Source organism: Salvelinus namaycush, unplaced genomic scaffold, assembly GCF_016432855.1.
Source record: "Salvelinus namaycush isolate Seneca unplaced genomic scaffold, SaNama_1.0 Scaffold378, whole genome shotgun sequence".
NCBI lineage: Eukaryota > Metazoa > Chordata > Actinopteri > Salmoniformes > Salmonidae > Salvelinus > Salvelinus namaycush.
This window is the reverse complement of record NW_024060763.1, coordinates 100,001-117,149: the sequence shown is the minus strand read 5'-3', so window position 1 is coordinate 117,149 and position 17,149 is coordinate 100,001. Positions and strand designations below refer to the sequence as shown.

Genomic DNA, 17,149 nt, shown 5'->3' with positions numbered 1-17,149 from the left:
CGATCCAATCCTTTCTGTTATACTCTCGCCTCTTGTTTTGTGAAGGCTGACTCTACGCTTCCCTTTTCAGGAACCAAAGACCGCAGATAGCGGATAACTTACAGCTTAGAGGGACAAGGAAACATAAATCAGCCTAAACCAATGAATAAATGAGATTGGGGCAATAAGACAAGGTGTCTGGGATCGATCCAGCTTCCTAGCAGTCCCCGCGGGTGTTGCTGTGACTGGTCTGGCTCTTGTCTACACTCGTTATACTGAGATGTAAATGCACTGTGGGAAACTGCTCTTGGTTTATAGTGACAGCCTGTACTATATAGTAGTAGACTGTACAATTTGGTGTATCTCCTTAAGATGTATGATACACCAGGCAGCATCAGAGCCCAGAGATAGAGAGACAAACAGGAGGAATAACAGAGTAACTATCACCGCCAAACCCTAACGCTTAAACTTAGCGTAATCCTAAACTTAAACCAAGAAAGTTGTTGCATATCAACCAAATTGATAGTTTGAGCATCTATAGACCATATATAGGGGAGTATTGATGGCCTCTGTTGCATCACTTCTGCTTTGTTTGCTCTTTGTGGTCTCGGCCGGTAACTTTAGTGACAACTGCTAATGTATAAAGGGCTTTATAAAACCGGAAATGGACAGAAATGGCATCCCAGCTCACCTTTCCGGTGGATTTGACTCCCTTCCAGATGCAGAAGAAGCAGATGACCCAGACCCCCAGCAGACAGAGGGCCAGGTCCCACTTGACCTCCCCAATCTCATCAATGCCACTGGAGATGCTGAGGACATTACGTCTATGGAGAGAAGAGAGGACACACACAGTCAGACTTGTTTGATGTTAGATTAGTAGGACGCCCAGAGTTTTTAGGTCAGCTATAACTACGTCCCATAGATTTTCGTGGCCAGTTATAACTAGGGCCCAGAATTTTACCAAGTCAGCTATAACAAGAGACAATAATTTTACCAAGTAAGCTATGACAAGGGCCCAGAACTTTAACAGGTCAGCTATAACAAGGGGTCAGAATTTTAACAAGTCAGCTATAACAAGGGCCAGAATTTGACCAAGTCAGCTATAACAAGGGCCAGAACCTGCTTTTTATAAAGCATGTACTACACAGCAGTCCTCAGATAAAGGTCACTTCCCTAGAATCCTTCACAAAAGGTACAACGTGTGTGGATGTTTCAGAGAAGCCGAATGAAAACATCAGACATGACAGAGTAGACGGCTGGCTGGTGTCTATCTAAATATCAGTTTACAGCTTGTCCTTCAGCTCCAGCCAGACAGTCTCTTCTCTACTCTTCTCAGTTAAGAGTGGTTTACCTGTTCCTGGCCCTGTGTTTGTGTTTGCCTAAGCATTCGTTCACTAACCACACTGCCAGCGCTACCAGATAAACATGACTGTTGGGAGAGGAAAGGAGAAGCAGGGGAGAGGAAAGGAGAAGAAGGGGAGAGGAAAGGAGAAGAAGGGGAGAGGAAAGGAGAAGAAGGGGAGAGGAAAGGAGAAACAGCAGAAAGGGGAGAGGTGGGGAAGGTGTGGAAGGGACAGCAGAGAGGTGGGGAAGGGGGAAGCAGAGAGGTGGGGAAGGGGGAAGCAGAGGAGAGGTGGGGAAGGGGGAAGCAGAGGAGAGGTGGGGAAGGTGTGGAAGGGACAGCAGAGAGGTGGGGAAGGGGGAAGCAGAGAGGTGGGGAAGGGGGAAGCAGAGGAGAGGTGGGGAAGGTGTGGAAGGGACAGCAGAGAGGTGGGGAAGGGGGAAGCAGAGGAGAGGTGGGGAAGGTGTGGAAGGGACAGCAGAGAGGTGGGGAAGGGGGAAGCAGAGAGGTGGGGAAGGGGGAAGCAGAGGAGAGGTGGGGAAGGGAAGGGGGAAGCAGAGGAGAGGTGGGGAAGGGGGAAGCAGAGAGGTGTGGAAGGGGGAAGCAGAGAGGTGTGGAAGGGGGAAGCAGAGAGGTGGGGAAGGGGGAAGCAGAGGAGAGGTGGGGAAGGGGGAAGCAGAGGAGAGGTGGGGAAGGGGGAAGCAGAGAGGTGTGGAAGGGGGAAGCAGAGAGGTGTGGAAGGGGGAAGCAGAGAGGTGGGGAAGGGGGAAGCAGCGGAGAGGTGGGGAAGGGGGAAGCAGAGAGGTGGGGAAGGGGGAAGCAGAGGAGAGGTGGGGAAGGGGGAAGCAGAGGAGAGGTGGGGAAGGGGGAAGCAGAGGAGAGGTGGGGAAGGGGGAAGCAGAGGAGAGGTGGGGAAGGGGGAAGCAGAGGAGAGGTGGGGAAGGGGGAAGCAGAGGAGAGGTGGGGAAGGGGGAAGCAGAGAGAGGTGGGGAAGGGGGAAGCAGAGGAGGTGGGGAAGGGGGAAGCAGAGGAGAGGTGGGGAAGGGGGAAGCAGAGAGAGGTGGGGAAGGGGGAAGCAGAGGAGAGGAGAGGTGGGGAAGGGGGAAGCAGAGGAGAGGTGGGGAAGGGGGAAGCAGAGGAGAGGTGGGGAAGGAATGGGGAAGCAGGTGAGAGGTGGGGAGGGTGCAGCAGGGGAGATGTGGGGAAGGGGGAAGCAGAGGAGAGGCGGGGAAGGGAGGGGGAAGCCGGGGAGAGGTGGGGAGGGTGCAGCAGGGGAGATGTGGGGAAGGGGGAAGCAGAGGAGAGGTGGGGAAGGGAGGGGGAAGCAGGGGAGATGTGGGGAAGGGGGCAGCAGAGAGAGGTGGGGAAGGGAGGGGGAAGCAGGTGAGAGGTGGGGAGGGTGCCGCAGGGGAGATGTGGGGAAGGGGGAATCAGAGGAGAGGTGGGGAAGGGAGGGGGAAGCAGGGGAGATGTGGGGAGGGTGCAGCAGGGGAGATGTGGGGAAGGGGGAATCAGAGGAGAGGTGGGGAAGGGAGGGTGCAGCAGGGGAGATGTGGGGAAGGGGGCAGCAGAGAGAGGTGGGGAAGGGAGTGGGAAGCAGGTGAGAGGTGGGGAGGGTGCCGCAGGGGAGATGTGGGGGAGGGGGAAGCAGGTGAGAGGTGGGGAGGGTGCCGCAGGGGAGATGTGGGGAAGGGGGAAGCAGGGGAGAGGTGGGGAAGGGGGAAGCAGAGGAGAGGTGGGGAAGGGAGGGGGAAGCAGGTGAGAGGTGGGGAGGGTGCCGCAGGGGAGATGTGGGGAAGGGGGAAGCAGGGGAGAGGTGAGGAAGGGGGAAGCAGGGGAGAGGTGGGAAAGGGGGAAGTAGGGGAGAGGTGGGGAAAGGGGATATATAGGTGAGAGGTGGGGACGGGGGAAGCAGGGGAGAGGTGGGAAAGGGGGAAGTAGGGGAGAGGTGGGGAAAGGGGATATATAGGTGAGAGGTGGGGACGGGGGAAGCAGGGGAGAGGTGGGAAAGGGGGAAGTAGGGGAGAGGTGGGGAAAGGGGATATATAGGTGAGAGGTGGGGACGGGGGAAGCAGGGGAGAGGTGGGAAAGGGGGAAGTAGGGGAGAGGTGGGGAAAGGGGATATATAGGTGAGAGGTGGGGACGGGGGAAGCAGGGGAGAGGTGGGAAAGGGGGAAGTAGGGGAGAGGTGGGGAAAGGGGATATATAGGTGAGAGGTGGGGACGGGGGAAGCAGGGGAGAGGTGGGGAAGGGGGCAGCAGGGGGCAGCAGGGGAGAGGTGTGGAAAGGGGATATAGGGGAGAGGTGGGGACGGGGGAAGCAGGGGAGAGGTGGGGAAGGGAATATATAGGTGAGAGGTGGGGAAGGGGGAAGCAGGGGAGATGTGGGGAAGGGGATATATATGTGAGAGGTGGGGAAGGGGGCAGCAGGGGGCAGCAGGGGAGATGTGGGGAAGGGAGGGGGAAGCAGGTGAGAGGTGGGGAAGGGGGCAGCAGAGAGAGGTGGGGAAGGGAGGGGGAAGCAGGTGAGAGGTGGGGAGGGTGCCGCAGGGGAGAGGTGGGGAAGGGGGAAGCAGGGGAGAGGTGGGAAAGGGGGAAGTAGGGGAGAGGTGGGGAAAGTGGATATATAGGTGAGAGGTGGGGAGGGTGCAGTAGGGGAGAGGTGGGAAAGGGGGAAGTAGGGGAGATGTGGGGAAAGGGGATATATAGGTGAGAGGTGGGGAGGGTGCAGTAGGGGAGAGGTGGGGAGGGTGCAGCAGGGGAGAGGTGGGGAAGGGGAAAGCAGGGGAGAGGTGGGAAAGGGGGAAGTAGGGGAGAGGTGGGGAAAGGGGATATATATGTGAGAGGTGGGGAGGGTGCAGTAGGGGAGAGGTGGGAAAGGGGGAAGTAGGTGAGATGTGGGGAAAGGGGATATATAGGTGAGAGGTGGGGATGGGGGAAGCAGGGGAGAGGTGGGAAAGGGGGAAGTAGGGGAGATGTGGGGAAAGGGGATATATAGGTGAGAGGTGGGGATGGGGGAAGCAGGGGAGAGGTGGGAAAGGGGGAAGTAGGGGAGATGTGGGGAAAGGGGATATATAGGTGAGAGGTGGGGAGGGTGCAGTAGGGGAGAGGTGGGGAGGGTGCAGCAGGGGAGAGGTGGGAAAGGGGATATATAGGTGAGAGGTGGGGAAGGGGGATATATAGGTGAGAGGTGGGGACGGGGGAAGCAGGGGAGAGGTGGGAAAGGGGGAAGTAGGGGAGAGGTGGGGAAAGGGGATATATAGGTGAGAGGTGGGGACGGGGGAAGCAGGGGAGAGGTGGGAAAGGGGGAAGTAGGGGAGAGGTGGGGAAAGGGGATATATAGGTGAGAGGTGGGGACGGGGGAAGCAGGGGAGAGGTGGGGAAGGGGGCAGCAGGGGGCAGCAGGGGAGAGGTGTGGAAAGGGGATATAGGGGAGAGGTGGGGACGGGGGAAGCAGGGGAGAGGTGGGGAAGGGAATATATAGGTGAGAGGTGGGGAAGGGGGAAGCAGGGGAGATGTGGGGAAGGGGATATATATGTGAGAGGTGGGGAAGGGGGCAGCAGGGGGCAGCAGGGGAGATGTGGGGAAGGGAGGGGGAAGCAGGTGAGAGGTGGGGAAGGGGGCAGCAGAGAGAGGTGGGGAAGGGAGGGGGAAGCAGGTGAGAGGTGGGGAGGGTGCCGCAGGGGAGAGGTGGGGAAGGGGGAAGCAGGGGAGAGGTGGGAAAGGGGGAAGTAGGGGAGAGGTGGGGAAAGTGGATATATAGGTGAGAGGTGGGGAGGGTGCAGTAGGGGAGAGGTGGGAAAGGGGGAAGTAGGGGAGATGTGGGGAAAGGGGATATATAGGTGAGAGGTGGGGAGGGTGCAGTAGGGGAGAGGTGGGGAGGGTGCAGCAGGGGAGAGGTGGGGAAGGGGAAAGCAGGGGAGAGGTGGGAAAGGGGGAAGTAGGGGAGAGGTGGGGAAAGGGGATATATATGTGAGAGGTGGGGAGGGTGCAGTAGGGGAGAGGTGGGAAAGGGGGAAGTAGGTGAGATGTGGGGAAAGGGGATATATAGGTGAGAGGTGGGGATGGGGGAAGCAGGGGAGAGGTGGGAAAGGGGGAAGTAGGGGAGATGTGGGGAAAGGGGATATATAGGTGAGAGGTGGGGATGGGGGAAGCAGGGGAGAGGTGGGAAAGGGGGAAGTAGGGGAGATGTGGGGAAAGGGGATATATAGGTGAGAGGTGGGGAGGGTGCAGTAGGGGAGAGGTGGGGAGGGTGCAGCAGGGGAGAGGTGGGAAAGGGGATATATAGGTGAGAGGTGGGGAAGGGGGAAGCAGGGGAGAGGTGGGAAAGAGGATATATAGGTGAGAGATGGGGAAGGGGGAAGCAGGGGAGAGGTGGGGAAGGGGGCAGCTGGGGAGGTGTGGGGAAGGGGATATATAGGTGAGAGGTGGGGAAGGGGGAAGCAGGGGAGAGGTGGGGAAGGGGGAAGAAGGGGAGATGTGGGGAAGGGAATATATAGGTGAGAGGTGGGGAAGGGGGAAGCAGGGGAGAGGTGGGGAAGGGGATATATAGGTGAGAGGTGGGGAAGGGGGCAGCAGGGGAGATGTGGGGAAGGGGGAAGCAGAGGAGTGGTTGGGACGGGGGAAGCAGGGGAGAGGTGGGGAAAGGGGAAGCAGGTGAGAGGTGGGAAAGGGAGAAGCAGAGGAGTGGTGGGGAAGCAGAGGAGAGGTGGGGAAAGGGGAAGCAGGTGAAAGGTAGGGAAGGGGGCAGCAGGGGAGGGGGGGGGAATGGGAAGCAAGTGAGAGGTGGGGAAGCAGGTGAGAGGTGGGGAAGGGGGAAGCAGGGGAGAGGTGGGGAAGGGAGAAGCAGAGGAGTGGTGGGGAAGCAGGGGAGAGGTGGGGAAGGGGATATATAGGTGAGAGGTGGGGAAGGGGGCAGCAGGGGAGAGGGGGGGAAATGGGAAGCAAGTGAGAGGTGGGGAAGCAGGTGAGAGGTGGGGAAGGGGGAAGCAGGGGAGAGGTGGGGAAGGGGGAAGCAGGTGAGAGGTGGGGAAGGGGGAAGCAGAGGAGTGGTGGGGAAGCAGGTGAGAGGCGGGGAAGGGGGAAGCAGGTAAGAGGCGGGGAAGGGGGAAGGGCAAAGAAAAGTGGGAGGGCTAAAGGACGTGATAACAACAAGAATGGAGCCCTAAACTTGAACGCTAAAAGGCTACCTATTTTACAGTGAGGCCCTTCGCTACATTTGTACCTGTATTTAAACAGGTAGTGCCTTGGAGGTCACATAGGAGACCTTTATTTAACCAGGTAGTTCCTTTGAGGTCTCAAGAGAGACCTTTATTTAACCAGGTAGTGCCTTTGAGGTCTTAAGGGAGACCCGTGAAAGGAACTAAATGAAAGGAACTAAAAGGAAAGGAACTAAATGAAAGGAACTAAAGGGAAAGGAACTAAAGGAACTAAAAGGAAAGGAACTAAAGGAACTAAAAGGAAAGGAACTAAAAGGAAAGGAACTAAAAGGAACTAAAAGGAAAGGAACTAAAGGAACTAAAGGAAATTAACTAAAGGAACTAAAAGGAAAGGAACTAAAAGGAAAGGACCTAAAGGAAATGAATTAAAGGAAAGGAACTAAAAGTAAAGGAACTAAAGGAACTGAACTAAAGGAAAGGAACTAAAAGTAAAGGAACTAAAGGAACTAAAAGGAAAGGAACTAAAGGAACTAAAAGGAAAGGAACTAAAGGAAAGGAACTAAAGGAACTAAAAGGAAAGGAACTAAAGGAAAGGAACTAAAGGAACTAAAAGGAAAGGAACTAAAGGAAAGGAACTAAAGGAACTAAAAGGAAAGGAACTAAAGGAAAGGAACTAAAGGAACTAAAAGGAAAGGAACTAAAGGAAAGGAACTAAATGAATGATTCAAGTAGCTAAATCAAGTATATTCTAGCACTGTACTCACTCCCAGAACTCAGTGAAACTATCCTGTATAGAAAGAATACATTTAAATACATTTAAAAAGTTACTGTACTCACTCCCAGAACTCGGTGACGGGCGAGGTGAAGTTGGTGATGTTAGCGGCCAGCATCAGGGTCTTGTTCTTACGTACGGTGTCCTCCACACAGCGGTCTGTGTTCCAGGAGTTCTTACACTTGGCCCAGGGCAGCTCCGGCTGGAAGCACTGGAACAGGTAGTACAAACCCCAGGCCAGGATCACTATGTAGTAGATGTTCAGGAGGGACACGATCACAATAGAAGCGTAGCCGATACCTGCAGGGGGGAAAGGGAAATGGAAAGGTCAGGGCTCATGAATATTAATCTTGCCAGACATCAGAAAACATGACATATACAGAGGCTTGCGTCTGGATGATTGAGATTATAGTACACTGTACAAAAACACTTAGGAAGGGAGATTTGGTATTAAGAAACCCAATGTAGATCAAAGTTGCAGTGAACTCATGTGTGTTTTGAATGCTGTTGTAAATCATTTAGAATTAGGATGTGAAAATCTCCTCTTCTCCCTCCCCTCCACTCCTCATCCTCTCCTCTCTTCTTCCTCCTCTCCTCTCATCCCCCTCCTCCCTCCTTTCCTCCATTCTCTCCCTTCCTCTCACAGATCACATGTTAACATCCCTGTTGAAAACAAACAGCAGTGATAACGTCCTCCCACAGTCACTCAACGTCACTACCCTGAATGAAAATCTACCTCCCTTCCTCCATCCTCTCCCCTCCCTCCACTCATCCCACTGTCACCCTCTTGTCACTTCCCCTTAATGAAAATGAAACTGGGGCGCCCCCACCAATCCGTTCAGGCAGGCAGACACCAGGGCTGAAAAGTAACAGCTCGTTTTGCTGACGTCTGAATGTATTATACAAATAGAGATGGTTAGAGTGAGGCTTGGCCTGGTTTGGCTGGAGGTGAGTGCCCTTCTGTGTCCCAAACAGCACCCTATTCCCTATATACAGTGCAATACTTTTGGCCCATACTGCACTAAGTAGGGGACAATTGGATGCCATTTGAGATTTAGCCTATGTCTACAGGTAGAGCTTGTCAGCCTGCTGCCATCTAGACTGATACATACACAGCGTACTAGCATTGTCTTTCCTGTTTCTAAGATGTCTGCTTACCTGTCTGCCTGTCTGTCTGTTTGCCTGTCTGTCTGTCTGTCTGTTTGCCTGTCTATCTGTCTGCCTGTCTGCCTGTCTATCTGTCTGCCTGTCTCCTTCTTGGGTCAGACCTCATTGCTAGGCATCTCTCTGATGTTTTCCTGCGCTGCTACCATAGCAACCTATAATTCAGCACATTCTGTTCACAGCATGTCTGAGTCTCAAGGGCTTGTGTGTGTGTGTGTGTGTGTGTGTGTGTGTGTGTGTGTGTGTGTGTGTGTGTGTGTGTGTGTGTGTGTGTGTGTGTGTGTGTGTGTGTGTGTGTGTGTGTGTGTGTGTGTGAGAGAGGGGGGGCTACTTTAAACTATCTCAGATATAAAATATATTTTGATGTGTTAAACACTTTTTTCCTCCCTACATGATTCCATACGTGTTATTTCATAGTTTTGATGTCTTCACTATTATTCTACATGGTAGAAAATATTTAAAAAAGAAAGAAAAACCCTTGAATGAGTAGCTGTGTTCAAACGTTTGACTAGTACTGTACATTTAAAAACATTAACATGTAGTGTGTGTGTGTGTGCGTATCTATCAGTTACACAAACATGTAAGTAACAAGTAGGTCACATGGGGCAGAAACGTTGTGCCGTGAGGTGTTGCTTTATTTGCTTTCTGTTCACTTGTCCTATATAAGATGGACGTGTGATCCATGCACTCATGGCTCTGTATAATACTGTACATTTCCTTGAATTTGTTATGGATTTAGGGACTTGTGATTTGTGAGTATTGAATGTGATTATTTCTGCAGTGGTAAAATAACAAAATATCAGAAACAGACAAAAAATAAAAATTCTGAGTGGTATGAGCAAATACACAGGACAAGAGGGAGTGCCGCCAAGAGCCTTCTATTAACTTTCAGTTTCCCTCAACCGTCAGTACTGAGTGTGTAATACAGTTGAAGTCGGAAGTTTACATACACCTTAGCCAAATACGTTTAAACTCAGTTTTTCACAATTCCTGACATTTAATCCTAGTAAAAAGTCCCTGGTTTAGAAATGTGTGATATGTCAGAATAATAGTAGAGAGAATGATTTCTTTCAGCTTTTATTTCTTTCATCACATTCCCAGTGGGTCAGACGTTTACATACACTCAATTAGTATTTGGTAGTGTTGCCTTTAAATTGTTTAACTTGGGTCAAACGTTTCGGGTAGCTTTCCACAAGCTTCCCACAATAAGTTGGGTGAATTTTGGCCCATTCCTCCTGACAGAGCTGGTGTAACTGAGTCAGTTTTGTAGGCCTCTTTGCTCGCACACGCTTTTTCAGTTCTGCCCACAAATTTTCTATAGGATTGAGGTCAGAGCTTTGTGATGGCCACTCCAATACCTTGACTTTGTTGTCCTTAAGCCATTTTGCCACAACTTTGGAAGTATGCTTGGGGTCATTGTCCATTTGGAAGACCCATTTGCGACCAAGCTTTAACTTCCTGACTGATGTCTTGAGATGTTGCTTCAATATATCCACATAATTTTCCGTCCTCATGATGCCATCTAATTTGTGATGTGCACCAGTCCCTCCTGCAGCAAAGCACCCCCACAACATGATGCTGCCACCCCCGTTCTTCACAGTTGGGATGGTGTTCTTCGGTTTGCAAGCCTCCCCCTTTTTCCTCCAAACATAACAATGGTCATTATGGCCAAACAGTTCTATTTTTGTTTCATCAGGCCAGAGGACATTTCTCCAAAAAGTACAATCTTTGTCCCCATGTGCAGTTGCAAACCGTAGTCTGGCATTTTTATGGCGGTTTTGGAGCAGTGGCTTCTTCCTTGCTGAGCGGCCTTTCAGGTTATATCGATATAGGACTCGCTTTCCTGTGGATATAGATACTTTTGTACCTGTTTCCTCCAGCATCTTCACAAGGTCATTTGCTGTTGTTCTGGGATTGATTTGCACTTTTCGCACCAAAGTACGTTCATCTCTAGGAGACAGAACGCGTCTCCTTCCTGAGCGGTATGACGGCTGCGTGGTCCCATGGTGTTTATACTTGCGTACTATTTTTTGTACAGATAAATGTGGTACCTTCAGGCGTTTGGAAATTGCTCCCAAGGATGAACCAGACTTGTGGAGGTCTACAGTTTTTTCTGAGGTCTTGGCTTATTTCTTCTGATTTTCCCATGTTGTCAAGCAACGAGGCACTGAGTTTGAAGGTAGGCCTTGGAATACATCCACAGGTACACCTCCAATTGACTCAAATTATGTCAATTAGCCTATCAGAAGCTTCTAAAGCCATGACATAATTTTCTGGAAATTTCCAAGCTGTTTAAAGGCACAGTCAACTTAGTATATGTAAACCTCTGACCCACTGGAATTGTGATACAGTGAATTATAAGTGAAATAATCTGTCTGTAAACAATTGTTGGAAAAATTACTTGCGTCGTGCACAAAGTAGAAGTCCTAACCGACTTGCCAAAACTATAATTTGTTAACAAGAAATTTGTGAAGTGGTTGAAAAACGAGTTTTAATGACTCCAACCTAAGTGTATGTAAACTTCCGACTTCAACGCAGCCAGGGCATATCAGTTGTCAGTTAGTTGTCAGTTAGGAGATGAGGGAGTCTAAGGGGAACAGGATGCATCTGCAATACAGGGCACCTAGCAACCAGGCAGTATCAAAATAAGGCTAGCTGGTTGGACTATCCTGGAGTAAGTGTGGGCGAGGCAGAGCCAGTGTAATACAATGTGTGGTATCTTTCCTGGCCTGGGCTGGCATGAATATGATTGACCTGTCCATCAATTATTTACTATTCCTTAGTAGGCTACGCCATTCGTACATCACAACATTTCATTGCTGCTAAAGGGCATTGACCTGATTTGACCGAGAATGCTCTGCTCTTCTACAGTAGCTACGATTGCCAGGTCGTCATTGCAAATAAGATTCTGTTTTTTTAATTGACTTACCTGTATGAATAAGAGTTGTATTTGATTTTATATTTATTTAACCACAAAATACCCTTGAGGGTAGAAACCTATTTTATGAGGGCAACCTGAAATAATACCTAAAAATAAAATAAAAATGTACTCACCAGTAAAGATGTACTCATCAGTAAAGATGTACTCACCAGTAAAGATGTACTCAACCAGTAAAGATGTACTCACCAGTGAAGATGTACTCACCAGTGAAGATGTACTCACCAGTAAAGATGTACTCACCAGTAAAGATGTACTCACCAGTGAAGATGTACTCACCAGTAAAAATGTACTCACCAGTAAAAATGTACTCACCAGTAAAGATGTACCCACCAGTAAAGATGTACCCAACAGTAAAGATGTGCCCACCAGTAAAGATGTACCCACCAGTAAAGATGTACCCGCCAGTAAAGATGTACCCACCAGTAAAGATGTACTCACCAGTAAAGATGGGGCAAAGTTTTTCCCAGCAGGTGATTCCACCCTCGGAGGTGTATTGTCCCAGGGCCACCTCCAGGAAGAACACAGGGAGACCGCCGCCAAAGAGGAAGATAGTGTACGGGATGAGAAATGCACCTGGAGGAGGAGAAGATGATAAAACGATAACCACGGTAACCACAAATGTGTCAGATTCAAAAGAAAAAAAGTGGGACAAAAACCAATGGAGTACGTGTGAATCGAGGGAGTAACTTTCTCAATCGGAGTATTCCGGTAAACAATTTGACGTCAGTAATGTTAGAAGGGAGTGAGATGGAGGACATTCGTTAGTCAAGTAAGTAAACCTTCGAATGGTTGGTCAATTGGAATGGCTTTGAACTGCAAAGCCTTCAGGTTCTAGACCTAGACAGCAGCTGTAATGGAACCATAGTTACATGCAGAGAGACTGCTACCTGATGACCTGTATCAACACCATCTGCTGACTTTAATCCCCTCGTAGAACGCAACACTCTGCTTCTTCTGCTTACATGGATATGTCACAGTGAAATAGGGTCATTGACCCCAAACCTCTTAGAATACAGAGTTGGAATTGGAATGGCTTCCTTCCCTTTCACCCTTCATGTCCTAGTCAGTAGCTGTATAGGAGACAGAAACTCACCTCCGCCATTCTTATAGCAGAGGTATGGGAAACGCCAGACGTTCCCCAAACCCACGAAGCCGCCAGCGACGGACAGGATAAAGTCAAGTTTGGAGTTCCACTTCTCCCTCTGGACGGGTTTCCCCTCTGCCTCGTCCTCGGGCCGGGTGCCAGGGCTCTTCCCCGGGGAAGGCTTCAGCGTGTCCTTATGGAAGTCCTTCAGACACTGGAGCTTCTCTTTCTGTGCCATGCTGCAGGGGGAGATGGAGAGGATTAGATAGAGTTCATCTGAGGCCGTTGATATCGTAAAGACCGTAACACAGCTCTATTTAACCTGTCAAACGCCATAGCTATAATTCACATTCACATGCCATACAGTCATGTCAACACAAATTCCCGGAGGGGCTTGGATATCCTCTTCTCCTTATCTAACCCTGGTATGTAGCAACCTATCTTACAGTATATGCATCAATCATTCCACATGTCTATAATACTGTAGTAATATTTTAGATTTTAGTTATTCATAACTAGACAGGAATTGCTTGGTGTAATAATCTTGAAGTATGTAGGATATCATATAGACCTACATCAGGGCCGCCACCCAACGAGGTATAATATACATAGTCATAGATTTGTATATTCAGTTCCTATTCACCTGTGGGCTGCCACTCAAAAATAAAAATACATTTAAAAAAAAAGGTACGTGAATACAAAGTATTGATCATTTTGATGAGTTTAACAAATAATACATTTGTTATGTAAAGGAAAACAAACTAAAGGAAGTGAGCCTCCACCCCCAACCCCACCCAGCCAACATGTCTCCACCCCCAACCCCACATGTCTCCATCCCCAACCCCACCCAGCCAACATGTCTCCACCCCCAACCCCACCCAGCCAACATGTCTCCACCCCCAACCCCACCCAGCCAACATGCCTCCACCCCCAACCCCACCCAGCCAACATGTCTCCACCCCCAACCCCACCCAGCCAACATGTCTCCACCCCCAACCCCACCCAGCCAACATGTCTCCACCCCCAACCCCACCCAGCCAACATGTCTCCACCCCCAACCCCACCCAGCCAACATGTCTCCACCCCCAACCCCACCCAGCCAACATGTCTCCACCCCCAACCCCACCCAGCCAACATGTCTCCACCCCCAACCCCACCCAGCCAACATGTCTCCACCCCCAACCCCACCCAGCCAACATGTCTCCACCCCCAACCCCACCCAGCCAACATGTCTCCACCCCCAACCCCACCCAGCCAACATGTCTCCACCCCCAACCCCACCCAGCCAACATGTCTCCACCCCCAACCCCACCCAGCCAACATGTCTCCACCCCCAACCCCACCCAGCCAACATGTCTCCACCCCCAACCCAACATGTCTCCACCCACAACCCCACCCAGCCAACATGTCTCCACCCACAACCCCACCCAGCCAACATGTCTCCACCCCCAACCCCACATGTCTCCACCCACAACCCCACCCAGCCAACATGTCTCCACCTCCAACCCCACCCAGCCAACATGTCTCCACCCACAACCCCACCCAGCCAACATGTCTCCACCCCCAACCCCACCCAGCCAACATGTCTCCACCCACAACCCCACCCAGCCAACATGTCTCCACCCACAACCCCACCCACCCAACATGTCTCCACCCACAACCCCACCCAGCCAACATGTCTCCACCCCCAACATCTCATCCCATTGCCCCAACCCCACCCAGCCAACATGTCTCCACCCCCAACCCCACCCAGCCAACATGTCTCCACCCACAACCCCACCCAGCCAACATGTCTCCACCCACAACCCCACCCACCCAACATGTCTCCACCCACAACCCCACCCAGCCAACATGTCTCCACCCCCAACATCTCATCCCATTGCCCCAACCCCACCCAGCCAACATGTCTCCACCCCCAACATCTCATCCCATTGCCCCAACCCCACCCAGCCAACATGTCTCCACCCCCAACATCTCATCCCATTGCCCCAACCCCACCCAGCTAACATGTCTCCATCCAACCACCCACCTCTCACCCCCACCTGGAAACCACCCCTTCCCACCACCCTTGCGACTAGGGTTTCTTGTCTGTCATAAATATATAGTTATATGTTTGTTTTGTTATTTTCTATTGTTGGACATAAAATACTGTAAAAACACCAGCCAATCAGCTAAATGTGAATTTAATTTGTTTCATAGTATTCCCACGCATAATAGAGAGATATATGTGATCGTAAACAAATTTAAGCAAGGTTTGAAATTTTTATGTTTTAGTAAAATGTTACACCTGTTTGGGGTTCTTGCTGGTCAATTTGAAGTCTACAAATGATTTGTAATTATGTTCCGGCCCCCTTACCATCGGCTCAAGATAATTTCAGCCCACGGCTGACTCTAGTTGATGATCCGTGGCTTACATAATCATGATATTTAGTCCGAATTTGACTGGATTGCCATTTTGGCGTCATACTAAATAAGAATATGTTCTTAATTGACCTGCCTGGTAAAATAAAAGTAAACATACAGTTGAAGTCGGAAGTTTACATACACCTTAGCCAAATACATTTAAACTCCGTTTTTCACAATTCCTGACATTTAATCCTCATTAAATGCCTTGTCTTAGATCAGTTAGGATCACCACTTTACTTTAAGAATTTGAAATGTCAGAATAATAGTAGAGAGAATGATTTATTTCCATTTTTAATTTCTTTCATCACGTTCCCAGTGGGTCAGAAGTTTACATACACTCAATTAGTATTTGGTAGCATTGCCTTTAAATTGTTTGACTTGGGTCAAACATTTCGGGTAGCCTTCCACAAGCTTCCAACAATAAGTTGGGTGAATTTTGGCCCATTCCTCCTGACAGAGCTGGTGTTTACTGAGTCAGGTTAGTAGGCCTCCTTGCTCGCACATGCTTTTTCAGTTCTGCCCACAAATTTTGTATAGGATTGTGGTCAGGGCTTTGTGATGGCCAATCCAATACCTTGACTTTGTTGTCCTTAAGCCATTTTGCCACAACTTTGGAAGTATGCTTGGTGTCATTGTCCATTTGTAAGACCCATTTGCGAAAAAGCTTTAACTTCCTGACTGATATCTTGAGATGTTGCTTCAATATATCCACATCATTTTTCGTCCTCATGATGCCATCAATTTTGTGAAGTGCACCAGTCCCTCCTGCAGCAAAGCACACCCACAACATGATGCTGCCACCCCCATGCTTCACGGTTGGGATGGTGTTCTTCGGCTTGCAGGACTCCCCCTTTTTCCTTCAAACATAACAATGGTCATTGTGGTCAAACAGTTCTATTTTTTTTCATCAGACCAGAGGACATTTCTCCAAAAAGTACGATCTTTGTCCCCATGTGCAGTTGCAAACTGTATTCTGGCATTTTTATGGCGGTTTTGGAGCAGTGGCTTCTTCCTTGCTGAGCGGCCTTTCAGGTTATATCGATATAGGACTCGTTTTACTGTGGATATAGATACTTTTGTACCTGTTTCCTCCAGCATCTTCACAAGGTCATTTGCTGTTGTTCTGGGATTGATTTGCACTTTTCGCACCAAAGTACGTTCATCTCTAGGAGAGAGAACTTGTCTCCTTCCTGAGCGGTATGATGGCTGCGTGGTCCCATGGTGTTTATACTTGCGTACTATTTTTTGTACAGATGAACATGGTACCTTCAGGCGTTTGGAAATTGCTCCCAAGGATGAACCAGACTTGTGGAGGTCTACAGTTCTTTCTGAGGTCTTGGCTTATTTCTTTTGATTTTCCCATGATGTCAAGCAAAGAGGCACTGAGTTTGAAGGTAGGCCTTGGAATACATCCACAGGTACACCTCCAATTGGCTCAAATTATGTCAATTAGCCTATCAGAAGCTTCTAAAGCCATGACATAATTTTCTGGAATTTTCCAAGCTGTTTAAAGGCACAGTCAACTTAGTATATGTAAACCTCTGACCCACTGGAATTGTGATACAGTGAATTATAAGTGAAATAATCTTACTGTAAACAATTGTTGAAAAATGTACATGTGTCATGCACAAAGTAGATGTCCTAACCGACTTGCCAAAACTATAGTTTGTTAACAAGAAATTTGTGGAGTGGTTGAAAAACAAGTTTTAATGACTCCAACCTAAGTGTATGTAAACTTCCGACTTCAACTGTAGATATAAATTGTTCTGTCATTCTACCTACAGGTCAGGCCCTCCAAGTCAAAAGCAAACTTTACACACATCACACATACTACATTTAGGAGCCGAAAGTTAAGATGGCTGGCGAATGACAGAGGTGAGAAGTCAAGATCTAGAACTTGATGCCCTCAGCCATGGTCTCTAAAACAGTTTCCATTTGTCAATGTCTCTACTCTCCATGTTCTACCCGTCTCCATGTAGTCAAAGAGAACTACCGTATGTTGAAATGTAAACAGATATGGTCATGAATCCATTGAAATCACCTAGACTAAGAATATTTCAAAGACAGACCAAAGCAAATGCAAGTACAAATACTGATTCTGAAAGTTGATGTGTGTACTGTTGCTGTATAAGCACTGACTGCCATGCATTAGAGGTTATCATTTTGTACTTGTCACAGGTAAGCATGCCCATGACGCCTGACAGTACAGTAGGTTCAAGACCTCTATACACACCGTACTCAATCACATGACATACTCACTTCCTCCATCAGTCACTTTCTTTTCACCCTGAGGACACTCTCTC

At 49.5% G+C, this 17,149-nt stretch overlaps 1 protein-coding gene across 3 annotated transcripts in view; it reads right to left on the bottom strand.

The window, feature by feature from the left end:
• Positions 1-17,149, bottom strand: part of LOC120040747 (sodium- and chloride-dependent taurine transporter) — a 55,677-nt gene that overhangs the window by 28,072 nt on the left and 10,456 nt on the right. For 2 of the 3 annotated variants that reach the window (XM_038985791.1, XM_038985794.1), the window contains exons 2-5: positions 12,450-12,679; positions 11,795-11,929; positions 7,317-7,551; positions 671-803 (exon numbers count right to left, since the gene is read on the bottom strand). In XM_038985791.1, coding sequence (XP_038841719.1) covers positions 671-803; positions 7,317-7,551; positions 11,795-11,929; positions 12,450-12,678 — 732 coding nt within the window. In that variant the 5' untranslated portion in view covers position 12,679. Of the gene's footprint in view, positions 1-670; positions 804-7,316; positions 7,552-11,794; positions 11,930-12,449; positions 12,680-17,149 lie in introns of those variants that run through there. The other variant, XM_038985792.1, reaches the window with a different exon arrangement.